Source organism: Dama dama, chromosome 20 (genome assembly GCF_033118175.1).
Source record: "Dama dama isolate Ldn47 chromosome 20, ASM3311817v1, whole genome shotgun sequence".
In the NCBI taxonomy this organism is placed as follows: Eukaryota; Metazoa; Chordata; class Mammalia; order Artiodactyla; family Cervidae; genus Dama; species Dama dama.
Genome location: NC_083700.1, coordinates 17,233,844 through 17,257,089, shown reverse-complemented (window position 1 = coordinate 17,257,089; position 23,246 = coordinate 17,233,844). Strand labels below are relative to the sequence as shown.

The following is a 23,246-nucleotide window of genomic DNA, read 5'->3' as shown; positions in this document are numbered from 1 at the left end:
GGTCTTAGTGGCAGCACACTCAAGTGGAATCTTCCAGGGATAAAACCCATGTCCCCCACACTACAAGGTGGATTCTTTACCACTGAGCCACCAGGGAAGTCCTGCCAAGCCTTCTTAATGACAGTTCCACAAATGTGGCTGCAGCAGTGGGACAGGTGGAGAGACTGGTTGTCCTTCTGGGTCCCTCCGATATTTCGAAGTGTCTCTTCTGATTGACACCGTGAATGGGCATTGCCTCTCTGGCCTGGCCCTAGCTGTCAAGAGGGCATTGCCACTTGGGCAAGGAAATGGAGAGAAGATTTAGTTGATGTGAAGAAGTAAAGTGTTTTCTTGAGCTCATGAGCAGAGCCATGGAAACCATGGGACTCTGTCTGGGACTCTGGAGAGCTTCTAACCAGAGAGGCGGGCCCCTTAAAAGCTGTCACATGGTAGAACGAGATGACCTTTGGTAGACAGGCTGATCGATACAGATGATTGTATTATTGTAGAAAGGCAGGGAGCAGGAGCTCTAGAAAGTTCACTGGGGTCCCTTGGCTGGCCATCTTAGACAGATTCTCACCTGGTTCAGGGAGAGAAATTCCTACTTGTCCTTCTGTGAGTGCTACCAAATGGAAGCAATATTTGGTTAGTCTCTAAGTCATGTCCAACTTTTTTTGGACTGTAGCCTGCCAGGCTCCTCTGTCGATGGGACTTCCCAGGCAAGAATACTGGAGTAGGTTACCATTTCCTTCTCTAGGAGATCTTCCTGACCCAGGGATAGAACCCATGTCTTGGTTGGCAGGCAGAATTTTTACCTCTGAGGTACCTGAGAAACCCAAGCAGTATTTGAGTTGACCCAAGCCCCATCTCCTACAATTTAGTCTTTCAGGTGACAATAAAACCGTGCCTAGCTCATAAAGACCAGAACCTTCTGATTCTGCTATGTTAAGAGAACTTGGCACTAGAGTGAACAAAAGGTTTGCTGTTAAAATGGAATATAATGAAATTACAAAATCACTGTAACCACTTTTACTTAGGCAGTCCTGCAGAGGGAAACAAAGCCACTGAAACAGAAAAACGGTTCCCAAAAGCAAATTCAATTTCCTTTTTTGACGATCTGAGAAAGTTGACCACAGTTCCATTCAAAACCTTCAGGCACTTGACTTTTTATATCCTTTACCTTTTTAATAAAAAGTAAAAAACAAACAAAAAAATACATCAATGTCCTGGATAGAACCTCTCTATGTAAAGGTCTCACTAAACAAATAAACATAGGACCAGACAAAAGAAATGGAGCTGCAAATAGCAATACGATATATTATGAAGCATTTATATATGTATGTATATGTTATATATGAATGTGCAGGGTATATGTGTGTGCACCTATGTATGTATAAATATGTAAATATTTGCCTACATATGTCACACACACACACACACACACACATATATTTATACTGACCTCTTTAGATTGAAGTCCAAGGCACTTTTTACAATGAACAGGTTAAAGCCATTAATTCAGAACATAACTGTTTCTGGGTACATATCAATTTATGGCGCCAATATCACAATTCACATCTTTCCTTGCTTACCTCAGAGTGTCTGGTTGGTGTAATGAATAAAAGACTTGGTTTAAAGAGAGATTAGGAATGTTTCCAGACGGTTAAACTAACTTCTCTTGCTAGTTTCCTCTAGGGAGGAGAGTTCCCACTGGTGGGATGCTGAGTTTCTCAAGGAAGGAACACAGATGCAGCTATTTCTGCATTATGCTGAGCAGGGAGCCAGGTGGCCTTCCAGGGGACCTGGCCCAAAGAACCACCTGATATTCTGATGGCCCTGCCAGCATTCGCTAAAACGAAAACCTTGAAAAGGTGCTTTGAGATGGCTCAAGGCTAGGAAGTGAGTACTTTTAAAATAAGACTGGGAAAAGACTGCTTCTTTGTATATACCACTTGAGCTATCTGACCTCAAGAGGAATTTTAAGGTGCATTTGTTTTTATGATCATATGGGACCTTTACTTCATCAAATAATTCTATACATGAGGGTCAAGGAAGAAACAGTTTGATTATCTGAATAGTAATGATGTTATTTACCATTGCTGTGTGGTCAGGACAGTGCTTACAATTAATATGTATACCACATGGGGACGTTGGTAAAATGCCTAATATGATTAAGTAGGTCTGGGATGGGGCCCGAGATTCTGCATTTCTAACGAGTTCCCCAATGATGCTAATGCCGCCGATCTGTGGACCACACTTTGACTTACAACTGTCAGCATATAGCTATATGCCTGAATTACTGTCCAAAGGTCCCATTTTCCCCAAATCAGGAATTTGTATTGGTTTTCTTAGTTCTAGATGGAATAGTAACTTTGAGTAGAAAAATCAGAACACTCTCTGTAAATGTAAAAGTCTTAGTCTGAGAACAGCTAGAAGGAAAAGCCAAAAGAGACAGTTCTATTTAGTAGCAGAAAAGTATTATGAGACAAATAAATTACCACCAGTACATTCATCAGTCAATTATGAAATTGAGAATAAACTAATTTCCATTACCAAGTGAGTGAGTAACTTGCTAAAAACACGTGCCCTGGAGTTCTGATGGCTTTATTGGAGCTCAGCCAAACATGTAACTGAGGACCAGTATAGAGACTGAGAGAATTCAGCTCAATAAAAATAAGATGTGCGTTCAGGTACACACTGCTGTATTTAAAATGGATAACTGACCAGGACCAACTTACAGCACAGGGAACTCTGTTCAATGTTATGTGGAGAACTGGATGGGAAGGAGTTTGGGAGAGAAGGGATACATGTGTATGTATGGCCAAGTCCCTTCACTGTCCGCCTGAAACTATCACAGCATTGTAAACTGGCTATACTCCAGTACAAAATAAAAAGCTTAATGAATAAAAATGAAGTAAAATGTGTCTCCATGTTAGGTCTCAGCCACATGAGCATATTGAAGCTGGGCATTTAGATATTTCTCTTTCAAATGGCATGAATAACATCATTGAGGCCCCAGCCTTATCTATATTTAAGCTCAAATAAAACAGAAGTGTGAGAGGATTCCAGCCTTTTTCCCAGGAGAAAACCTACTGTTTTGCACTATCAGTATATCTGTGTGAATTTTTAGAGATTGTGAAGGGAAGGGATACCCTCAGTTGAAGAATCCATCCTGATGCTACTTGCTGTGCACCTGTGCACTATTTTACCAATGTGATAACAAGCAAGGGTCCTCCTTGGGAGGAGGCCACTGATTCCAGGAAACCTTCGTTCTATGACCAAATGCATCCTGTTTTCATCTACAAAGAGTCCCATGGCCAAAGGAGGGAAGTGAGAAATTTTACACATGTGTCCCAACTGCTCTATCAGAGAAGGAAGGACATTGATATCGTAGTTGCTGAAGTAGAAAATTTGTCACAGTTTTGCCGATAAAGGAAAACATCTTGATGGAAACTCTTTCCTCCCAGCTAAACTAGCAGAAAAGGAAGCCCAGCTCTTTGCATGTCCTGCCTCCTCCCTTCATTCCCTTAGGAGCTGTGCTCCATGTTGTGGTTAAATATGTGGAAACCTGGCTCCCTCTAGGGCACCGCTGACTCAGAAGAGCATAACCGCCCGCTGGCTTCTCACTGGGCCCCCATGGAAATGAAATTCCAATCCCAGTTATACTCTGACGCAGAGAAACTTACAACGCCTTGGATTCTGAATCTTTTGTGTCACAGGAGAACAAGACCCTTCCTTATGCCCCATTCTGCCATTGCCAAAGGAAAAACTGATTGGCTGAGTTTGAGACATATCATTTATGTAATAGGGCCTTTGCCTTTAGATAGAAAGAGCCTGCACTTTAATTAAACTGGCTTTGCACAGCTACTAAAGGAGTGATGGCTTTTAAAATCTCTTCTGAAATGGCTTGAAAGAATTTAGGGTAGAATTAGTCTTCTAAGTGGGGTATAACGTTCTTTTATCTCTATTAGTCAGGTCTCAGGGAATTAGAATATGGCAGTTCAGTAGGCTGAGGACCCTTGTTCTGGGTGTTAGGCAATCACTAATAGTGATGTGTACTCAGAAACAGTCGTTGGGAGAGCAGGTTGACACTGTGCCTGCTAAAGACTAGTTTGATACAAAATGTTAATTGAAAGTTACAATATATTTTATAATATAGCAATATATTTCATATTTAAAATAAACTGTTATACTTTCTCCTATCATTAAAAAATAGCAAGCAGTACAGAGGCAAGATGCAAATTCATATTGAAGCTCATCTGATTCTGAATATAAACACATCAGTTTCTGAGTTCGCCATGGATATATTTCCTCCATTGACATCCTGCTGCTCTCTTTTGTTGTTCTCTTCTTGTCAGTGCAGAATGGAGAGTCTGGGACCAATACTGAGTTGTTGCGCCATTAAAAAGTGTGTCTGATGAAGGTAGATCAGTCCTGGTTGAGATTCAAAGACTGAGACAATATGATACAGCTAGAGAATGTTGTTTATTCCCTGTCCTTCTTCTGTGAACTTTCATGTTGGCTGTTCCGATCAGATCGGTATTTGATTTGTCAAAGAAACTTTTTTTGGCTATAAATTCAGCATCTCTTTGGGATCTGAACTACAGGTTGGTGTTGAAGTTTGTGCTTTTCCTCCATCAGCTTGATTGGTCACAACGTCTGTTTTGTTTGTCTCAACACATGGTCCAAGCCCAAGAGTACAGCTTCCAGAACGTGTTTCTCAGGTGTGTAAACAACTGTGGCAGGGCACTTGGCACCTAGATTTGGAGGTCATACGTTGAAGATTTGATAATGGTTTTGTTCAGAGGGAACTCCAGTTCATATTTGGGCATTTCCAGTAATGGTGTAAGGAAAAAGATCACAGTTATTATTTTTTTTTTCTCTATCTGTATATATTACTATACCATTCCACTGAGAACTTTTTAATAAGCTTCGGTCTATTTTAGTAAAAATCTACATATTATTTGTCTGACAGGAGTTTAGTGTTAATTTCTATTCATGCAGCTTGGCACAAGCTTTCAGGATGAAGAGCAACTCACCTATATTCTACTACCAGAGGCAGACACTTAATATTGCTATCCCTGTAACATTCCTTTCTTAGTGGTTTCAGTGATCCCGTTCCCACAGTGTTTACTTTGGCGGCAGTAGAGAAGGAAGGGATACTGTCCAGGGTGTCGTTAAGCCGACCGACTGTAGCGGAAGGATGGCAAGGGAAGAGGCTGTTCCCGCCTACCAGGAAGCCATCAGGTAGCTGTCTAAGGTACTGAAACCGAACACGTGCAGAGTCAATAGGGGCAGCAAAATGACGACTGACAGAGCCTTCATCTGCTTCTAAGCAACATCGAGGGAAGTGGGATGACTGCAGAACTGGGGACATAGTTTACGATTTAAAAGCAGTAACTTTAAAAGGGCAGTAACCGACTGGTAGTGCAATGACTTCATAGTGTCTCAATTTGGTCCTGTGATGGTAGCAACATCATGGGTTCTGGAATGAAACACTGATTCTTAATTTGGGGTGCACTGTCTGATGAGGTACACTCTGAAGGAGGAGAGAGGTCTTGGGACTATGTGCTCATCCCATGCTTCTCTCCCTGCTAATTTCACATAGGTCAATAGGTAAGAATTACTTTTTGGTAACTACTGAGTACATTCTGAGGCAACACCAAAGTGTAGACTAGACAGAGTTGGTTTGGGCTGGTGTTGTTGACAATAGTGATTCCATTTTAAAAATCTATTGAATACTTCACACTTAAGAATATTAATTGTTATCTTCATTTTAAGTATAGAGAAATTGAGGTCTGAGGTGGTTATATTCATTGGCCAAGGATATGGATCCAATGTTAGATTTTTATTTATTCTGATTCTGTATCTCTAGGTTTATTCTCTTCCATCAGGATTTATTCATAAGAAATTATAAAAAATCAAAGGGAATGTATTAAAATCATTATTTCTTCAATATTATTTCTTCCCGGCCTTTAATATACAACAACAGTTTGCGCTTGCTCAACACTTTAGAACTTACTTGGGCGTACACTCTCTATACCTTCTCACTTATGAGATTATTGTTACACCACTGGTACTTGCTGAAGTCAAAGTTAGTGGTGATTCAAGGCCTTACCCCTCTTGCTCTTTTGCATTGTATTATACCTTTCTAGAGATATGATGTCATGAAGTTACATATTATGAGGATGGCAAGAGCAGTTCATAGACACTTTATGATCATTTATTGATGATGATCACACATCTGTGGCCTTTGATCCAATGATGCAGATTTTCATTTGGACTTCAATCTAAGGAGGGGTAAGCCCCTAGTCTGGTATAACTTACCAACTGATGTTCTGTCCTGAAATTCCACTGAGATTAGTGGTCTTAGGTAATCATATACATCCCTGCCTTTACAGTACATGAAGCTATAATATGGCTTAAGCAATGAGGGGGTGGCTCTGTATTTTTAATTCAAGTGTCTAGATATTTTAGGGGATATCAGAGTATACTTTGATCTGACACTGAGTTAACAGAAAGATTATAGGAGGGGCTTGGCCACTGGGTCTGACTTCCAGGAGGGGGAAGAACTCAATCAGTTCAGTACTGGGGTGAGGTTACCATAATTAATTGTTTTTTCATATAGCCAACTCTCGAGTAGATAATTAAATCTCCTCTACCACCAAACTTGAAATTACAGGACAAGAAGGTGTGGCACGAAAAGCCCCCTGCCCCCCTTTCCCATCTGACTGTGATGCTGAGGCGCAGTGGACTTAGCCGAAAGATGGGCTGTAGGAAGGAAATGGGTGGGTTACATCCTGGATAATCCATACCTAAGTCATCAAAGGTTGATTGTACTTGCAGGAGAATGGATAACTTCCCCATCTAAAGCTGAAATAGCAGCGCAGAGAAGCAGAGTCCCATTTACCACTGGAAGGTCAACATGCAAATTCGGTCATTTTTTTTTTTTTTTTCTGAAAAGTACTCTTTTCCCAAGGAGAAAAACCATACTTAGCTATTGCACTACCAATAGGTCCAGTCACACTACAAACGCCCGTGTGTTTCTAGGATACCAGTGACTGCTGTTACGGAAAGTTTCTCCAGCCACTCTTTTTGCTTGTGTTGCTAGCTTGGTCATTAGGATTTACCCAAGTGAACAGCATTAGTGATGGGTTAACGAAGAGCCACCCATAGACAACAAAAGTCTGCACATACTTTTTGGCAGGAGGAGTAGCAGTGGAATCTTGCATGCCATTTGTTTGAAATTCAAATGAAATCCCTACATATGCACATGTGCATGTGTGCACACACACACACACATCATCGGGTTACCTGGGGAATGGGAAGAGTGAGTAGGAATTAAGAATTGAGGGCTGCAGTTTAGATGATTGAGATTGGCATGCTCAGGTTGACCTGTCAGTGCTTTTCACACTGTGAAATGAACTAATGCCACAAAGAAAACACATGGTTATTTCACCTGCTTATCTGTCTGTTTATACTTTCAGCTGTCACTGAAAACAGGAGCACCATTCTTGGGACATAAAAAAAGATACGGATCTTTTAGATAATCAATAAGTAAAATAACAAGTAAAAAAAAGAAGCCAGCAGTAAGTGTGGCGTCTATGGTATACAAAACAATGAAGGAAAATGCTCAAAGGAGTTATTGAGATAAAAATGAGGCCATCAGGGGAAGAGCAATAGCAGAAAAAAAAAAAAAAGATAAAAGAAGAAATTTAACAAGAGACCAGATCTTCTTGAAAGAGTGGGCTTCCTAGGGTTGTCTACCTTTTGCTGTCTGATGATTCCCTAGTCCTTAGAAGACCAGGCCCAGAGCTGTAGAAGTCTCCACAGCTAGACTCTGCTTTCAGAAAGGTGATGATGTCCTGTGATACCCTACAGGACAACCATCCACACCACAAATGACATCCTTCATTTTACCCTAAATAGATGAAATATTCCCTACAGTATCATTTAAGTCCCCACAAGCAGAAGTCAGAGACCTTGGAATGAGAAATGTGATGACTAGTAGGATGGTTTTCACATCACAAGCGTTATGTATAGTTAGATGATGGTATGAGAAAAATATCTTGCATCCAGATGCCCTGTGCTCACAATTTCTGTTATACACTGGATCTGGATGTTTCTGAAGCCTCTTGAAGTTGGAGAAGTATTACAATAATTTTTGCACCAAGATAAACGTGGCACAATAGGAGTAAGCTACTGACAAATCTATGTCACCTTATCTTACCCACAACGTTCCCTAAGGGCTCCCTTTATCTTCAAAACCTTGCACTTTGACAAGGTTTTAGGTCACATAGAAGGGACCACCTGGGTCACTCATCCTCACTTCTCCTCCCAGCTCTCATGTAAGGCCCTTGACACCTTTGTGCTCTTAACATCTGGGGCTGGAAAACTGTCACTGGATAAATATCACTGAACAACCCCCCAGACAACACTTCTATTCACAAAGGTGTCCTGGGGTTGCACCTATTCACACATGTGTGTGCATGCGTGCACAGATCCTGGTCCCCTGCCCTCACATCCATACACCTGATCATGCACTCCTGTGGAACACAGCTTGTTTGGATACAAGATAAAAACTCTGCAGGAGTTGTTATTTTTAGAAGGCTGCTTATCTCTCCAGAATGCCAATTTTGGCTTGTCATTCATCTCAGAGCAAGCATGGTGTACCCTGTTTTGTATTTGAAGGGACCTGCATCTTCAGTGAAGCTCAGAATGTGGCAACACTGGCAAACCCACTGAACTGACAGCACCCACACCCAGATTCAGACCAACTCAATGTACGTTTAGAGAGTGTCTACTGTGTGCAGAGTAAGGTACCAGCTCCCTCTTTGCTTGGGTCAAGTGCAAACAAGACAAGACCTGGGTTGAATGTGGGATGTGTGTGTGTCTGTGTGTGCATGCACACGCTTGCAAATACATGGGTTTATATGAGTATTAATATTGAATGGAGAGTCTGGCTTTTTATTCATCAATTTTTCTTTCAGTCTAAATTTTATGACTGTGTAAGGGATGGGAGGAAAGAACATCTGTTTTGGCAAGCTCTGGGCAGCTCTCTCTTACTTTTGTCCTCTGGGGGCTTCCTTAGACAAAAGGAAAGGAAAGTGGTGGGCTGGAGGACCCCAGGGGTGAGGAACCCATCTCCCAAGCCTGATACCACACCCTCCCCGCAGCGGGACCCACCTCCAGGCTGGCTTCACTGTTGGCTCCTTCAGTGCATCTGACCCCCCACCCCTCCCCACGTGAAGACCTGAGATTGAACGTGGATTTCTGTTCTCCACCAACTCTGCAGCAAGGGCCCTGCCAGAGGCGTCGCTTCCTGTCATCTCCTCTTCCTGCTCCCAAGTAGAGGCACCTAAACAGAGATTAGATTTCTGGTTTCAAGGCATATCAAACCAAGCACGCTGAATGAACATGAGTTAGTTAATTAGCTCGGTGTCTCTTCTTTACGATCCCTGGTCTGAAATGTTCCTTGATGGCAAAGTGACCAGGAGAGAGTTGATTTGCATCTTAAGACCTATGGGTAATGCTTCTGGAGTGGGGAGTTTTATTTAGCAACTGCTTGAACTCGTGTATGGGGTCGGGAAGGAGGTGGAGCTGACCCCAATCGGGCTGTCGGAGAGTGGGGTGTGGGTGGTGCCCACCGCCACGCTGACGCCCCGGGCCTCCATGAGGGCAGACAGGAGCTGCTGCTGCTGCTGACGCAAGGTGTCGGCGATGAGCAGGGGCAGGGAGTTGAAGCTGGCGGTGAGGTGCTCCAGCTTAGACTCCAGGCTGCCGATCTGTTTCTCCAGGTCTTCGCTCCGATCATTGAGCTCTGTGATCAGGTCATACATGACATTCTGCATCTGTTTGGGGAGATGGAGAGGTGAGAGATGGGAAGACAACAGGTCATCACAGGGGAATCTGTGATGAGAAACATGAGATACTCTTCCAGATGACAGTGGAAAGACCACTCTCCAGGGACCAGCTTCCACATTGGCTGGGTCTCCTCTGGCCAAGGACGGAGAAGCCGTTTACTTTCTTAAAGACATGGCACAGTGGCACATGTGGTTTTTATGTTGTTATTGTTTTATTACAAAAAACAATGCATATTACCTATAAAAATATATTAGAAAATGGGTAGGATGGAAAAGAAGCAGCACTTCTGAAATAGAACAAGTCCCTAATGTATCCTCTGTTTCTTACTGCATCCAACCTCTCAGCTCACAGCAGTGACACATACTGGTTAAAAAGAGACGCTCTGAGGCAGGGAGTGGACAATGCAATAGACTGCTCATTGGTAGGCCAGGGTTCAAGTACCTGTATGCTGCTCACTAACAATGTGCCTTCCCTCAGGTCCCTTAAACTCTCTGAACCTCGGTTTCCTTACAAAATAGAAGTTAATAATAACTACACATAGTAATGAAGTCATTGCTCCGCCCTCCGCTCACTTTCAACACAGCACTCAGAATGTACGATTATCTGAGGAAACTCACTCTGGCCTGGGTTGCAGTGAAAGGGAGCCGCCTTGCAGAGATTATAGCGCCTCTCCTTCCTGGTCAAGAAGGGACATTGCCTCAATCTGGGACACCCCTGAAGGGCCAGTCCACCTTGGGAACTCCCATGGGCCGGTCGAGGACTTTGCCTACCGTATCACGTTTCAGACTCTTTCTGCCACGTTCTCCCTCCCCCTCTCTCTGACAGGTACGGTCCTAACACTGCCCCCCAGTAAACATCCTGCTCTCCTGCTATCTCCCAGTGTCCCAGGGACCCGCCCATCACCAGTACTCACCCCATACACATCCCATGGCCAACAGCTTCACCTCCTCTAAACCTCCCTGAAAAATCACCTCCCCACAGAAGGAAAGGGTGAGACCAATTGAGAGAGTAGCACTGACATATATATACTACCATGCTTAAAGCAGATAGCCAGTGGGAAGCTGCTCTATAGCACACCTCATATCGGTGCTCTGTGATGACCTAGAGGGGTGGGATGGGGGCAGGAGGGGGGCTCTAAAGGGAGGGGATATATGTATACATATGACTAATTCACGTTGCTGTACAGCAGAAATTAACACAACATTGTAAAGCAAGTAGACGCCAATTAAAAAAAAAAAAATCCCCTCCCCTCCCCCACGCCCTTGTTAATAAGGCATCTTGTCCGCACTCCACTCCTGACCCACTAACCCTGCTCAATGCTCTCCTTTCTTTGATGCTGTCTTCTAATACACTAACTATCTGCAGTTTATTTTGCATATTGTTGTTGTCTGTCCTCTCCCACTAGAAGGAAATCCCCTCCAGGGCGGGGACCTTTGCCTGTTGTGTTCACTGACGTGTCCCAAGGACTTAAAATAGTATCTGGCATATAGGAGATGCTCAGCTAACATTTTTTGATGAGTAAATATTCACAGATGTGCCTAGCAAGGGGGTCTGTTGCACATGGTCAGCACCAAAAGCTGTTTGTAGAACTAATGAATGAATGAAGTGCTGTCTCAGGGAGAAACCTCTGCCCTTCCATTCTTCAGCCAATGTAAAAATTTAACTGATGGGAGAAGACCTCTTGTACCACAAGTTATTTCCATATAACTAGAAGATTTCCCAGTGTTTCCCGCTGAGACCTGAGTGGCTGAAGGAAAGGAGAAAAGAGTCCCGTGGGGGCCCAGCCCAGGGCCCGCCTCTGGAGAGCAGGTGCTCAGTAAGTTTTTGTGAATGAACCCTGAACGAGGTCTTGAGAGCAGGAAAGCAAACATGGGGTACCTCCAGGGAACTGCAAATAAAATACAACTTGAGAGTAATAAACTTGTCTTCTCGAGCCTGAAGTATAAACCAGGTCAGCAGAGTACTAAACAAATGCAACTCATGCCAAGTGCTCCGTCTTCCGCTCTCCCTCCATTCTCTGCCAGCGCTCCTTATCTCCAGGAGAGGCCATTCACTCAAGCTGTTCCCACCTGAAACCTGGGCACCATCCTCTCCTGGCCCCCTTCTCACCAGTACAAAGTCCTGCCTACTATACATCTAATGATCCCTCAAGTTCAATTCATTTAATTGAAATGAAACCACTTCTGTTCCATTCAATACCACCAAGGTTCTGACTCTACTCTTATCAGGCAACGTTTGGGTTGTAATTTGGCTTCCTGGGTTGGTCTGCAGGGACTTTATCAACATGACAGTCACATTTCTCCCTGCAAATTAACAAATGCTATCAGACTTGGGAGCAAGATTCTTGGGAGACTTCAGGAACATATTGTCGGGTGTTTCTGTGGCTGCAAGGGTTTGCGGCTTCTTTGTACCCTCCAGCCCTCACCTGCAGGCGCTGTGGCTCTGGTCATTTGCCAGTGACACTCTGATCCTGTTTCACCTGAAATTTCAAGTTACCCCAGGAAGATGCAGAAACCATGGGGGCAGGCAGGGGCCAAGGGAGTAGGAAGTGAGGCGAATGAAAAAAAGAGAGGTGGCAAAATGTGAGAAGCCAGAGGGGAGATAGGAGAAGGGGGGTTGAGAATGTAGTGATACCTTCCCAGGGTTTCCCTGGTGGCACATGGTAAAGAGACCCCCTGCCAATGCAGGAGGTGCAGGAGATGTGGGTTCAGTCCCTGCATCAGGAAGATCCCCTGGAGGAGGAAATGGCACCCCCTTCCGGTATTCTTGCATGGGAGACCTCATGAACAGAAGAGCCTGGAGGGCTATAGTCCATGGAGTTGCAGAGTTGGACATGACTGAGCAACTAAGCACGTACGCATGATACCTTCCCCCCAGGAAATTGGCTGCAGCCCCAGAAGGAATGAGGCAGCTGTATCTTCTCCAGGGCAGGACTCCACTGTGGCCCTCTCGGAGGAGAGGGTGAGTTTAGGGGTGGCAGTGCTTCCTTCATTAATTAACATTCACAGAAGCTCCTCAAGGTGCATGTTCTTCCCAGAATGTACAAAACCTTAAATGGATTTGCCTGCAGGGGCACTCTGACGAGCTCTGGACTGAGTCTGGGCCCCTGGGTCTCTGCCCCAGCGTGGCAGCTCGCCAACAGACCAAACTTGGGATGGTCTCTTTGTTCCTTGGGATCTTGGCTTCCTCATATAGCTTTCTAATCAGAACTACCACGTGCAGAACCATTATAGTTTTCGGAGCATTTTCACAGATGTCACCTTATCTGATCAGTTGAGCCTCAGATGTGAGGAAGAATTTTTACATCTCAATGGAAGACAATGAAGCTAGGTATAAAGAGCCCCAGCACACACACCCCTCCCAGGCCCCCAAGCTCTGCCACCCTACAAGAGAGCTCTTCCATAGAGCAAGTGTTATTTGGAGGCTACATGCTCTTTTCTTAATCTCGAGAGGACCGCAGGACAGGGGTGGGAAGTGGTGAGCTGGGCGGACGAAGCACAGAGAGAAAAGGAGAGAACACCGTGTTATTATTGTCTCCCCTGTTTTGTTGCTTGGCGACAAGATGCCAGGGGGGAATGCAGACCAGTGTGAAAGATGCTAGGCTGCTGCCAGGACCTTGGCTGAGCCTCCTGGGAGGAAAGATGAAGTGTGGCAGAGTTCACACCACCCCTGCAGCCCAGCAGACACCTTCCCTTAACCCTTTCCTCCACACCCTTTCTTTCCAGTTATTGATGGTTTAGTTTCCCCACCCAGTTTCTGTGAGCCTCTTTCCAATTCATGGAGTTTGCTTCACCCAGTCTGCTCTGCAGGGGGCCCCATCTCTGTGATAAGCAGTGACTGACATGAAGAAATGAAGGCTTGAAAGCCCAGGGTGTCCACTATTTCCAGGAGAACTCCAGCCACAGAGTGTCTTGCCAGGTGACAGAGAAGGCAGAAATATGGCTACTTGTTAAAGAAATATCTTGGGGCTTGGTGGACCATTCCTGCATCCCCCAGCGTGGGTTTCCCAGCAATGTTTGCCTTACCTGACCCTCCTCCTGGCTTCAGGAGATTGGTCCGAGGGTAGACATGTGACCCAAACTAGCCAGTCAGCTCATCCCTTTTGAGAATTTAGAATTAAGACCAATAGGAGGCCAGTCAATTTGTCTTTGCCTGTGGCTAGAACTAGAACATGGACTCTGGATAGGGGCCTGCCATGGAGACAAGGGGCATAGAAAGTTGTCAGGAGATGTGGGAGAGGAAGAGAGAGAGAACTGATGTAGGCACTTGAACACCAGAGAGGAGAGAGGGTGGGCACCTATTTCCTGGGGTGAGGTCCACTTCTAGTTAGTTCCTTCCTGAAGTCTGACCACATGCCTGCCCTGAGGTTCTGCCTGGAATGAGACTTCCTTGTATTCTTAAACACCTACATTTTTAAACCTACTTCCAAAGGGTTTCTGATACTAGAAGCCAGGAGTGTTGAGCAATGCACGCTAGACCCTGGTGAGGGGTTCCCTTCTGCATTCGGGCATCCCATTCACATCCTTGCCTCCTCCAGGCTCGCAGGAAACCTCAGTCTACCTCAGCACCCCCTGCAAAGACAAACAGGCCTGTGGGCTTCTCCCAACCCATGCCAGCCACACATTCCCTGATTAAAGTCCTCCCAAGCTTGGGAGATCCTTTCTCTGGCCTGATCCCTTCATTGAACAGGGCACTGCATGTGGCCCAGGAACTGGCAATTTCTCTGATTACACCCTCTTTTCAAAGGGGGTTTAATTTGCCTGAGGGAGTTTCTCTTGCTTACTCAGGGAACGTGTTCCGTGATGATAATTGACATCTGCTGGAATGTTCTACCAGCCTGGCCCTGGGCTATACACTTGACATACAATTTCTATCCAGAGGCAATGAGGAGGAGGAGCTGAGGAGGGGTCAGGTCCTTTCTTCAGTGGCGCCCACACTCAGCTCTGCCAGCGGTGCAGCCTCCGCTTCTTTCTCTCCAGAGATTCGCAAAAGGAGCGAGTTTCTTTACAGTATTTGCGGCAGTTCAGGGCCAGAAATGCAGAACGATTGTAGGGCTCTGAAAGGAGGGCTCTCTTCTTTGGCATCTTCGTGAGGTAGAAAGATATGCACCACCCCCCTCCTCCTGACCGGGGGCCAGAAAAGCCGAGTCGTAAGGACTGAAGGATGCAGGAAAATGAGCTTACAATTATAACCACAAATCAGAAGGATCCTTCTAAGTGTGGCCTAGACAAGCAGCATCGCCATCATCACTGTTTGGTCTTGTCATTCTGCTTCACCCTGTGCAAACTCAGCGTCCAGCGAATCAAGCAACACACTAAACAGACTCAGCAGCCAGTCAATCAATTCCCAGCAAAGCCTGACCTGAGCGATAGAATCGAAGAAACACATGCCAGGTTTTCAAAGTCAATAACACACACTAGTAGCTTGCAAATGTCAAGGACTTGAACTTAGATTATTTTTTAAGGGAGGAGGAAGTGGCCTTAACTTTCCTGGTCCTGCTCTGTCCAGTTTAGCCATGGCCACTTCTTCACAGCCACACCTGAGGAGATGAAAGGCCAGCGTCTGAGAACCCTTTATGGGGTCTTTGGATTCTGCCACTCACCTTGGAAAGGTCCACCAGGGTGTTGGCTTGGTCACTCAGCTTCCTCTGCTCCATCTTGACGCTCCTCAGTCTGTGGGAAAGAGTCGTAAGAGTCATACTCTTCAAGTGCATGCTGGGTTCAGCCCCACCAGCTGATTCCACATCCATGTCAATCCATCTGGTTTTGGAACCCAGCCCAGGACCACAAACGTGGGTGACAACTGACCAGAATCAAGGGCTTGGCAGGTCCTCAAGTAAGCAAACTCATCTCCATGCGTGCTTGCCTCTAGTCACTATAGCTTGCCCACCACTCTCAGATTGTGTCCCAGCTTCCATGCCTTTATCAAGGCTGTGCCTTCCACCTTTAAGGTCTTATGCTCAGCCTTTCAGGGTTTCCTGAAACTTCCAGGTCAGACTAAATGTTTTCATCCTCTACTTTGAAAAATCCACTATATTTTTTAAAATACTTAGCTTACAGAAATGGAGAAGGCAATGGCACCCCACTCCAGTACTCTTGCCTGGAAAATCCCATGGACGGTGGGCTGCCGTCTATGGGGTCACACAGAGTCGGACACGACTGAAGTGACCTAGCAGCAGCAGCAGCTTATAGAAAGCGCTAATCACAATTTGTTCTGCTTCCAGTTGTAATGTGATGTATGTGTGTGTATGTAGACTCTGAGAGCTCCCTGAGGCTCTTATCTAATTTTTGCCTTCCATGGCAGCCTGTCCAATGTCTTGCAGTGGCAGGTGCAACAAATGAATAAACAGACTGATCTGGATCCAGTTCACCACCCCCTGTGCTTGTTGAGTGGAGATTTCTCCCGCTCCTCTAAGTATATGAGAAGATTCCGGTGGGGCTCTGGGGCGCCCACCACTTCTCACTTGGTCGTCTGGTGGCCTGGCCGCCCTGGCTTACTCACTGGTGGATAGCCTGGAGAAACTTTCTCTGGTGCTTCCTGACTTTGGCGTGGTCAATCTTCTTTAGCAGCTTCGTGTGTTTATAGATTAGCCACGTTTCCCGAAGGACATTGGCTGCAGCATTCTTGATCTAAGGAAAAGTAAATAAGCAGGTTACTATCAGGTGAGTTTTCCTAGGTTCACATGACATGTTTTGGGGAGGGGGGGGGGGTCTGCCGATAGAGTCGATTTGGCAAGGAAATGAGTCTGCAATGATCTTTTTCCTTCATCAAATCGTGAACTCTTAGAAAGGATGATGAAAATTCATCTCTCATTAATCCTGTATTGGACACGGTAGACTGGAGGCTGAAGTTGAGGAGTGCCTCTTTCTCTTTCTTAATTATTTTGGGACTGCCTCTCCACTGCCGTTGCTATATTTAGATAGGCTGCCTTACCGAGACCTGGAGGCCTGGGGTACACTTTGAATAGATAAATATGTACCACTGCTGCCCTCGGATGCAGAGTTCCATGCTCTACATGGGGTTTTTATTTAGTGTACATGGTACATTTCTTGGATTCCGAGAGTAAACAGATTTCCTATCAGCTAGAGATTGTATTTATTTTAAAATTGTTTAAAATTTAACTAAAATTTATTTTTAAAAATGTAAAGGTTACTTTCCACTTACAGTTATTACAAAATATTAGTTATACTCCCCATGTTGCCCTATATATCCCTGAGCCTGTCTTACCCTCAGTAGTCTGTATCTCCACTCCCCGGCCCCTACGTCACCCCTCCTGCCTCCCCACTGGGGACCACTAATTTGTTCTCTTTATCTGTGAGTCTGCTTTTTTTGGTTATGTTCACTAGTTTGTTGTCTTTTTTAGATTCCATGTGTAAGTGATAATCATACGGTGTTTGTCTTTCTCTGTCTGACTTATTTCACTTCAGCTGGAGATTTTACCAGGCCTCTTTGAGGAAATCTTTCCCACCAAATGGAGCTCTAGGTATCAACAAGTCCATTATTTCCTTTCCCAAATGGCCCAAAACAGTTACACTGCACCTTTACATATAAGTATAATTGGCATAAAACTGACATCATTTCCAAGAAGGGTCTGCAAATCAGTGAAGATATTTTGGTGTGAAACCAGAGCCGCTTCCTTCCGCAGGCTGGCTCCTTCTCTGCACTGCAATCACACATTTCCACATATGATGCTGTCATCTGTTGACATGGAAACCACTGATATCATCCAGCTCACGATAGAACTGAGACATATCAATGGCATCCAGATGGCAGGGGACAAAGTTTTAATCCAAACACAGACATCTTCAGCAATTAGTAACAAGAGCAAGAGGAAACATTTCTTATTAAGCACAAGCTAAACAGATTTTTGATGAACTGTTCCCATTTCTATCAGCCATGCACATTGGCACAGGCCCATAGGCCCAGGGCCTGGAAGTAAGTAGGCCAGCCTAGTAGAAATCAGGTTACTAGCCAGAAAAGATTTTAATAAAATTGGAGAGTACAGGCCTGCTTCTTCAGACTGACATCAACAGATGGGACGTTGTTAAAATACTGAGACGTGTGGGAAGGCCCAGGAAACATTGTTTTGTAGGCTGATAACTTTTGTGTGTGTGTTTTAAAAATTTATTACGAAGCCTGGATTATATTTTTCATTGGCGCTGAAGTGATGTTCTAAAAGAACAGCTAGGTCTTCTCAGAAATGTCTAAGTGACATAAATACTGCTTTTCTGCTCAGTAAAATTCTACCATGAAAATGGTTTTAAATGACTTAATTGCCCACCTCTGGCACTTTCTTGCCTGAGAGGAAGCAGGTGGTGGTGAGTAGAAGCTGGAAACGGTGAGTGTCCAGGTGAGAAGTGGAGAGGAAGCAGAGGGGGTCATCACGGGGGTTCTGTCCAGGGGCTAGAGTGGATGTCAGCCTCCTGGCAAAAGAGGCAGCATAGAAGGGAAGGCCCTCTCTCTGTGGAGGGCATCCTCTCACCGCCCTTCTGTAGGAAGAGAGCAACTTGACAGGTGGTTTCTTCAGTTTTCCTAGGCGTATAGCCTCCAAGGAGAGCCTCCCAGAAGACTAGGAGGGAAAACCCTGCCCCAGCATTTAGGGTGACTGGCAGAGCCCCAGCTATTCAAGTCTCATCCCTGGAACACTGATAAAGGCACGGAACATCAGTGTGGATGAGCCCCTAACAATGGTCTCTGTGTTGGTGGGGAACCAGTACTCGAAATTGGAAAACCTGCAGTAAATCCTTGTTCTGCCAGTTTAGGAGTAAGTGCTTAATTATCCATAAGATGGGAAAAATAAATTCTTACCTTAAGGGTTGTTTTGAGGCCCCTAGGAGGCAATTACCATGGAGCTGATGGTGCTGAGTGAACATTTACCGGGCACCAGATTACATATGTGCAAATGCATTTAATCTTCACAACAACCCTCTCAGGCAGGTACTCATATTATCCCCATTTTACAGATGAAGAAACAGAGACACAGACCAAGACCTTAAAGTTATAAATGGCAAACTGAGTCAATGTGAATTTAAGTGTTATAGAAACCATAAAGTACCATAAAGATGTTAGTTATCATCATCTGGCCCAAATCCCCGCTGAGAATATGAGGAAATGGCAATTTCAGAGATAGGATGTGAGGATCAGAAGCCCACAGTTAGCTAATGGCAGAGTCAAAACAAGACCCAGGTCCAAAAAGAGCATAAGGTTTTCATGTGGTCTGAAGAAAGACCTGACAAGATGTCATCTCTATGCAAACAAAATTATTTCCTGTTTTCCAGGATCAAGGAACTGGAAAGGACATTAGATTTGTTTTTAATCATCACAGCCCTCACTCAGCAATATGACAGAACAGGGAGTCCGGGTCCTGCACTTAACTTCAGCCCAAATATAAGGTGCTAAAACCACAGCACAGCCTGGGTAGCTGAGTGAAGCAGTCACAGCATCTTTATGGGTTTGAACAGGAGGCCCCCGCGTATTCGGGAAAGCGATGTTAAATGCGAGCCTTGGTGCTGACTCTGAATTAATTGTCAGCAAACAGCCTGGCACAAAGCTAAGTAGATCAATATCTGCAAGAGAAGAAGAAATAGGCTTTTAACTGCACTGTGCTTTCCCAAGTCGACAGTAAATGCTATTGTGACCAGGTTCTCCCTCCAATTCACCTGGCTGATTGCTTTGGGCATCACTGGAGTGGGAAACGTAGAGGTCGTGTGCACCTCCTGGGATTCACTGAGCGCCACAGGGTTCCCAAGCACTGTTTCAGGATGGGGGTTTGGGTACCTACTGAGCTCTCCTGATGGGCAGGGGCATCAGGGCCCAAAGATACTCTTGGGGGTGAGAGTGGGTGGGTCAGGGAACTGGGAAGGTCTGGGTAAGCTTGGCCATGATCTGATGGACTCAGGAATAGTTAGAAGAGGGCTGTTTGTGCATGGAAGACTGGCTGTTCCATCCCAAATCCATAGCACATGAGCTAATTGTTTCTGTGGGTCCATTCATTCTCTCCCCAAATCTGTGTGCTTTCACTCTGATGGTGGCCAGAGAAAAGGCTCAGTGACTTATGTACTTCAGGGAGGGCTCAAAGATTGATGGGCCTGGGCAAGAAAGTTGTACAACTAAGATCTTGCATACAGTACTGACAGCTAACATCCACCGAGTGCTTCCTATGTGCCCGGCTCTGTGCTCAACACTTTATGTTTACGTTGCTCCACTGGCCCTCGGAAAAACCTCACAAGGGGATGAATGAATGACCACCTTCACTTCGGACCCGTTGGGAAGGCTCTCTCTGAGACTCAATTTTCTTATTCATTCTTTCCCAAATCATTTACCACACCCCAAAGATGGGGCTGACACTGTTCGAGGAAGTGAGAATCCTGGGAGGCACAAACCAATAACCTTTCTGCCCTCAGGGAGCTTCTAATCCTGTGTGGCCAGCATGCCCTGTAGCTGCAGCAGAGAAGGGTGCTACAGAGTAATGTTAAGTTCTGACCTGTGAAACGGGATTGCAGGGTTGATTCAATGAGAATGTACTTCAAACACTTAGCACAGAGCCTGGCTGTCCAGCACCTTAGTACCTGGTGCCTTACTGATGCTCTTCCCCTGCAACAAATGTCAGCTTCTTCCTCCACCTCCAGCGAAAGAAAACACAGAACACATATGCCTGTTCTTTGACCTCTTGGCTGTATCATACATGTCCATGACTTGCTCTGGCCGCCTCTCTGCAGGGTAATCTGCTCCTCTGTGTTATGCGGGAGAGGGGCTGGTTGTTGCAGGAGGAACATGTGAGGCAGGAGGAGAAGCAACCCTTCTTGCCTGCCTCCCCATGCTTCCAGCAGCCACGGAGTCCTGGGAGAGTAATTCCAGGAGCCCTACTGGTGATCCCCCAGAGAAGAAATACTAGCGTGCCCACAATGCTGCCAGCACTCCATCCCAGGGTGAGGGTGTTTGCTCCTGGAGGATGGAGAAGTGGGGAAAGGAGGAAGGGAGGAGGGCAGATCAGGCCTGGCAAGAAGGTGTGACTTGGACAACTTCAAGAAGTTCTAGAGGTTGAATGTAGATGAATAAACCTGAAGGGATGGTAATATCACAGTCTGAGAGCCCTCAGGTCAGGCCTGTCTTCAGACGCTCCACTGAAGTTGTCCGTCATGCCCAGACATCCCCTCTTCTCCATCCGCCACCCTGACTCTCCAGCCCACAACCACACTAGCTGCTGGCTTCCTGCGGCCGCCATCTCTCTCCTTTCCCTCCTTACACTGTCCCTCCTTCCTCCCCCATCTTGTTCCACATTCCCTTTTCAGGCTCCTCCGCCTGCCTCGCTCAGAAGCTCTCGCTGAATAAGAAATGGGGCTCCTGTGGCTGGCAGGACACTGGGGCTGGGAGCAGGCAGGGCTGTGCTTCCACCTTGGAAGCTGGCGTCTGGTCTTTCCCCAGAGCAACATGGTCCTGAATCTGTGGATTCAGGAGGCTAGTTCCATAATGCTATTAATGTGATGCTCGGCTTTTTTGGAGGTAAACTGGCTTTTTCTTCCAGCAGACCTGGGACCCTCACCACTATTCTGAATTCCAAGGAACTAACTGTTCTGGGAAACCCACTGGGTTATGGCTGGAGAGCTGCCTACCAGCCTGAGAACAAACGGCAGCCCTGGCTGGGACCCAACTCACTGCATATGGCTGGGGGGCCCCCTCGCCTATCTCTGGGCCTGAGAGGCTCATCCCTAAGAACCTTCCAGCTCAAAAACTCAATGTTCCTATGACTATTGTTAAAGAAAAACTGTACCCAATCTGTCTGAGACAGAACTTTAGTGGGTGATATAATTTATAATTCCCTTCTGGGGACAATTAGCGTTCCTGATAACTGCTCAATTGATCATCTGACAAATTCATAAAAGATTAAGACCTGTTCTGGGAATCTACTTGTGGGTCCTACCAGCTGTCAGCCAGGAATCTAGTGTCCTTTAGCTAGATTTTCTGTACCCAGTATAACAATGACTACTATTGTTTCTTCCAATAAAAGACCCCTTCTATGAGTAAACCTTTGAATTAGCCTGCTGGAAAAAAAACATTTTTTCCCCCAGCAGGATTGTGATAAAACTTTGATACATGCTTGTAATTAAAGAAAAGTTTTCTTTAGCACTGATCAGTAGGTTCTGGGGGGCTAAGAAAGGTTTTTGAGCAGGTTGGTGGCATGTGCAGAGCTAAGTCTCAGCATCTAAGAAGAGTCACAAGGATAAAGTACAGGATGACTTGGGCAAGGGAGGTCCAGGTGAGATGAGAAGGTAGCAAGCAACTGAAATGGCACAAGATTGAGATGGTGGCTTGAAGTATGGTGGGCAGAGGACCTGGAGAGGCTGGTTTGGCCAGGTGGAATCAGACTCCGAAGCTGTTTGGAGCCCTGTGGGTACCAGGGCAGAGAGGAGTCAGAGATGCTGCTAAATTTTCAGACTTGGAGACTGGAAGAATGATGATGTCATTAATAGGGATGTCAGGAAAAGACACTAATGTTAGGAAGATACAGGTTTGGGTTTTTGTCTTACCCATTGATTGCAGGGGGAAATGAACTTGGATGAAGTATTTGAGGCAGGAACCCTTCATGGAAAGGGTTCCTCAGCCAGTGGCAGCACACCATGGAGGTATCTGCAGATTTGATGTGGAGAGTGGGCGTGGCAAACAGAACATCTTCTGGTACCTCTTAAGCCAAGTGTGTACATGGGCAGCTACCTTGCTCTTTAGAAAGGAGAGGTGCTCTTTGAGGATAGGCAGTAAGTATGAGGGCAGGGACTATCTCCTATTCATCTCGGTGTTCCCAGAACACAGGGTGTGGTATCCAGCTGCAATGGATGTGTTTCATTGCATAAAATAGAGACACAGGGATGTGTAGTGTTGCATGGGAGAAAAGATGAGGATCTAGTATCTTTTTTATAGTCTCTCTGTGTGTAATTTACATATATATTATCTAGTAGCCCAGAGTTTAGCAATAAATTGTAATTCGAGATTAACAATGGCAGTAACACTGCCAAGTCCATGTGGGAAGATCTGACTGCATTAAATACAGAAATGATGTTGCCGCCAGGGTCGACAAGTTATACAAGTGAGATAAGAAAAGTCACGTGACTCAGAAAACCAGAAACTTAGTTTGGACCCTGTGCTATCAGACCACCACCCTACCTGCCCCTGCCTCCCTGGGAAATAAATGAATAAAAATAGTGTGACTCTAATGGTAAAGGCTGGGCTCAAGACTTTATTACCAATAAAGACTAGAACAATTTGAGTATTTTAATGATTAATAGGTTAGAATTCCTCTTTTTCATTTTTTGCTTAGATGTTTGAAGAATTAAGGCTGTGTGTACTTGTAAGAGATGGCTTTTATTTGTTAAATCTGCTAATTGTCCACTCCTGGGAGGTTTGTAATT

General features: G+C 45.3%; 1 protein-coding gene across 3 annotated transcripts in view; it reads right to left on the bottom strand.

Annotated features, from left to right (window-relative positions):
• Positions 1–993: 993 nt before the first annotated feature.
• Positions 994–23,246, bottom strand: part of KCNN3 (potassium calcium-activated channel subfamily N member 3) — a 170,756-nt gene continuing 148,503 nt past the window's right edge. For 2 of the 3 annotated variants that reach the window (XM_061120695.1, XM_061120698.1), the window contains exons 6-8: positions 16,345–16,472; positions 15,446–15,515; positions 994–9,830 (exon numbers count right to left, since the gene is read on the bottom strand). In XM_061120695.1, the coding sequence (XP_060976678.1) occupies positions 9,534–9,830; positions 15,446–15,515; positions 16,345–16,472 (495 nt within the window). In that variant the 3' untranslated portion in view covers positions 994–9,533. The remainder of the gene's footprint in view (positions 9,831–15,445; positions 15,516–16,344; positions 16,473–23,246) is intronic. The other variant, XM_061120696.1, reaches the window with a different exon arrangement.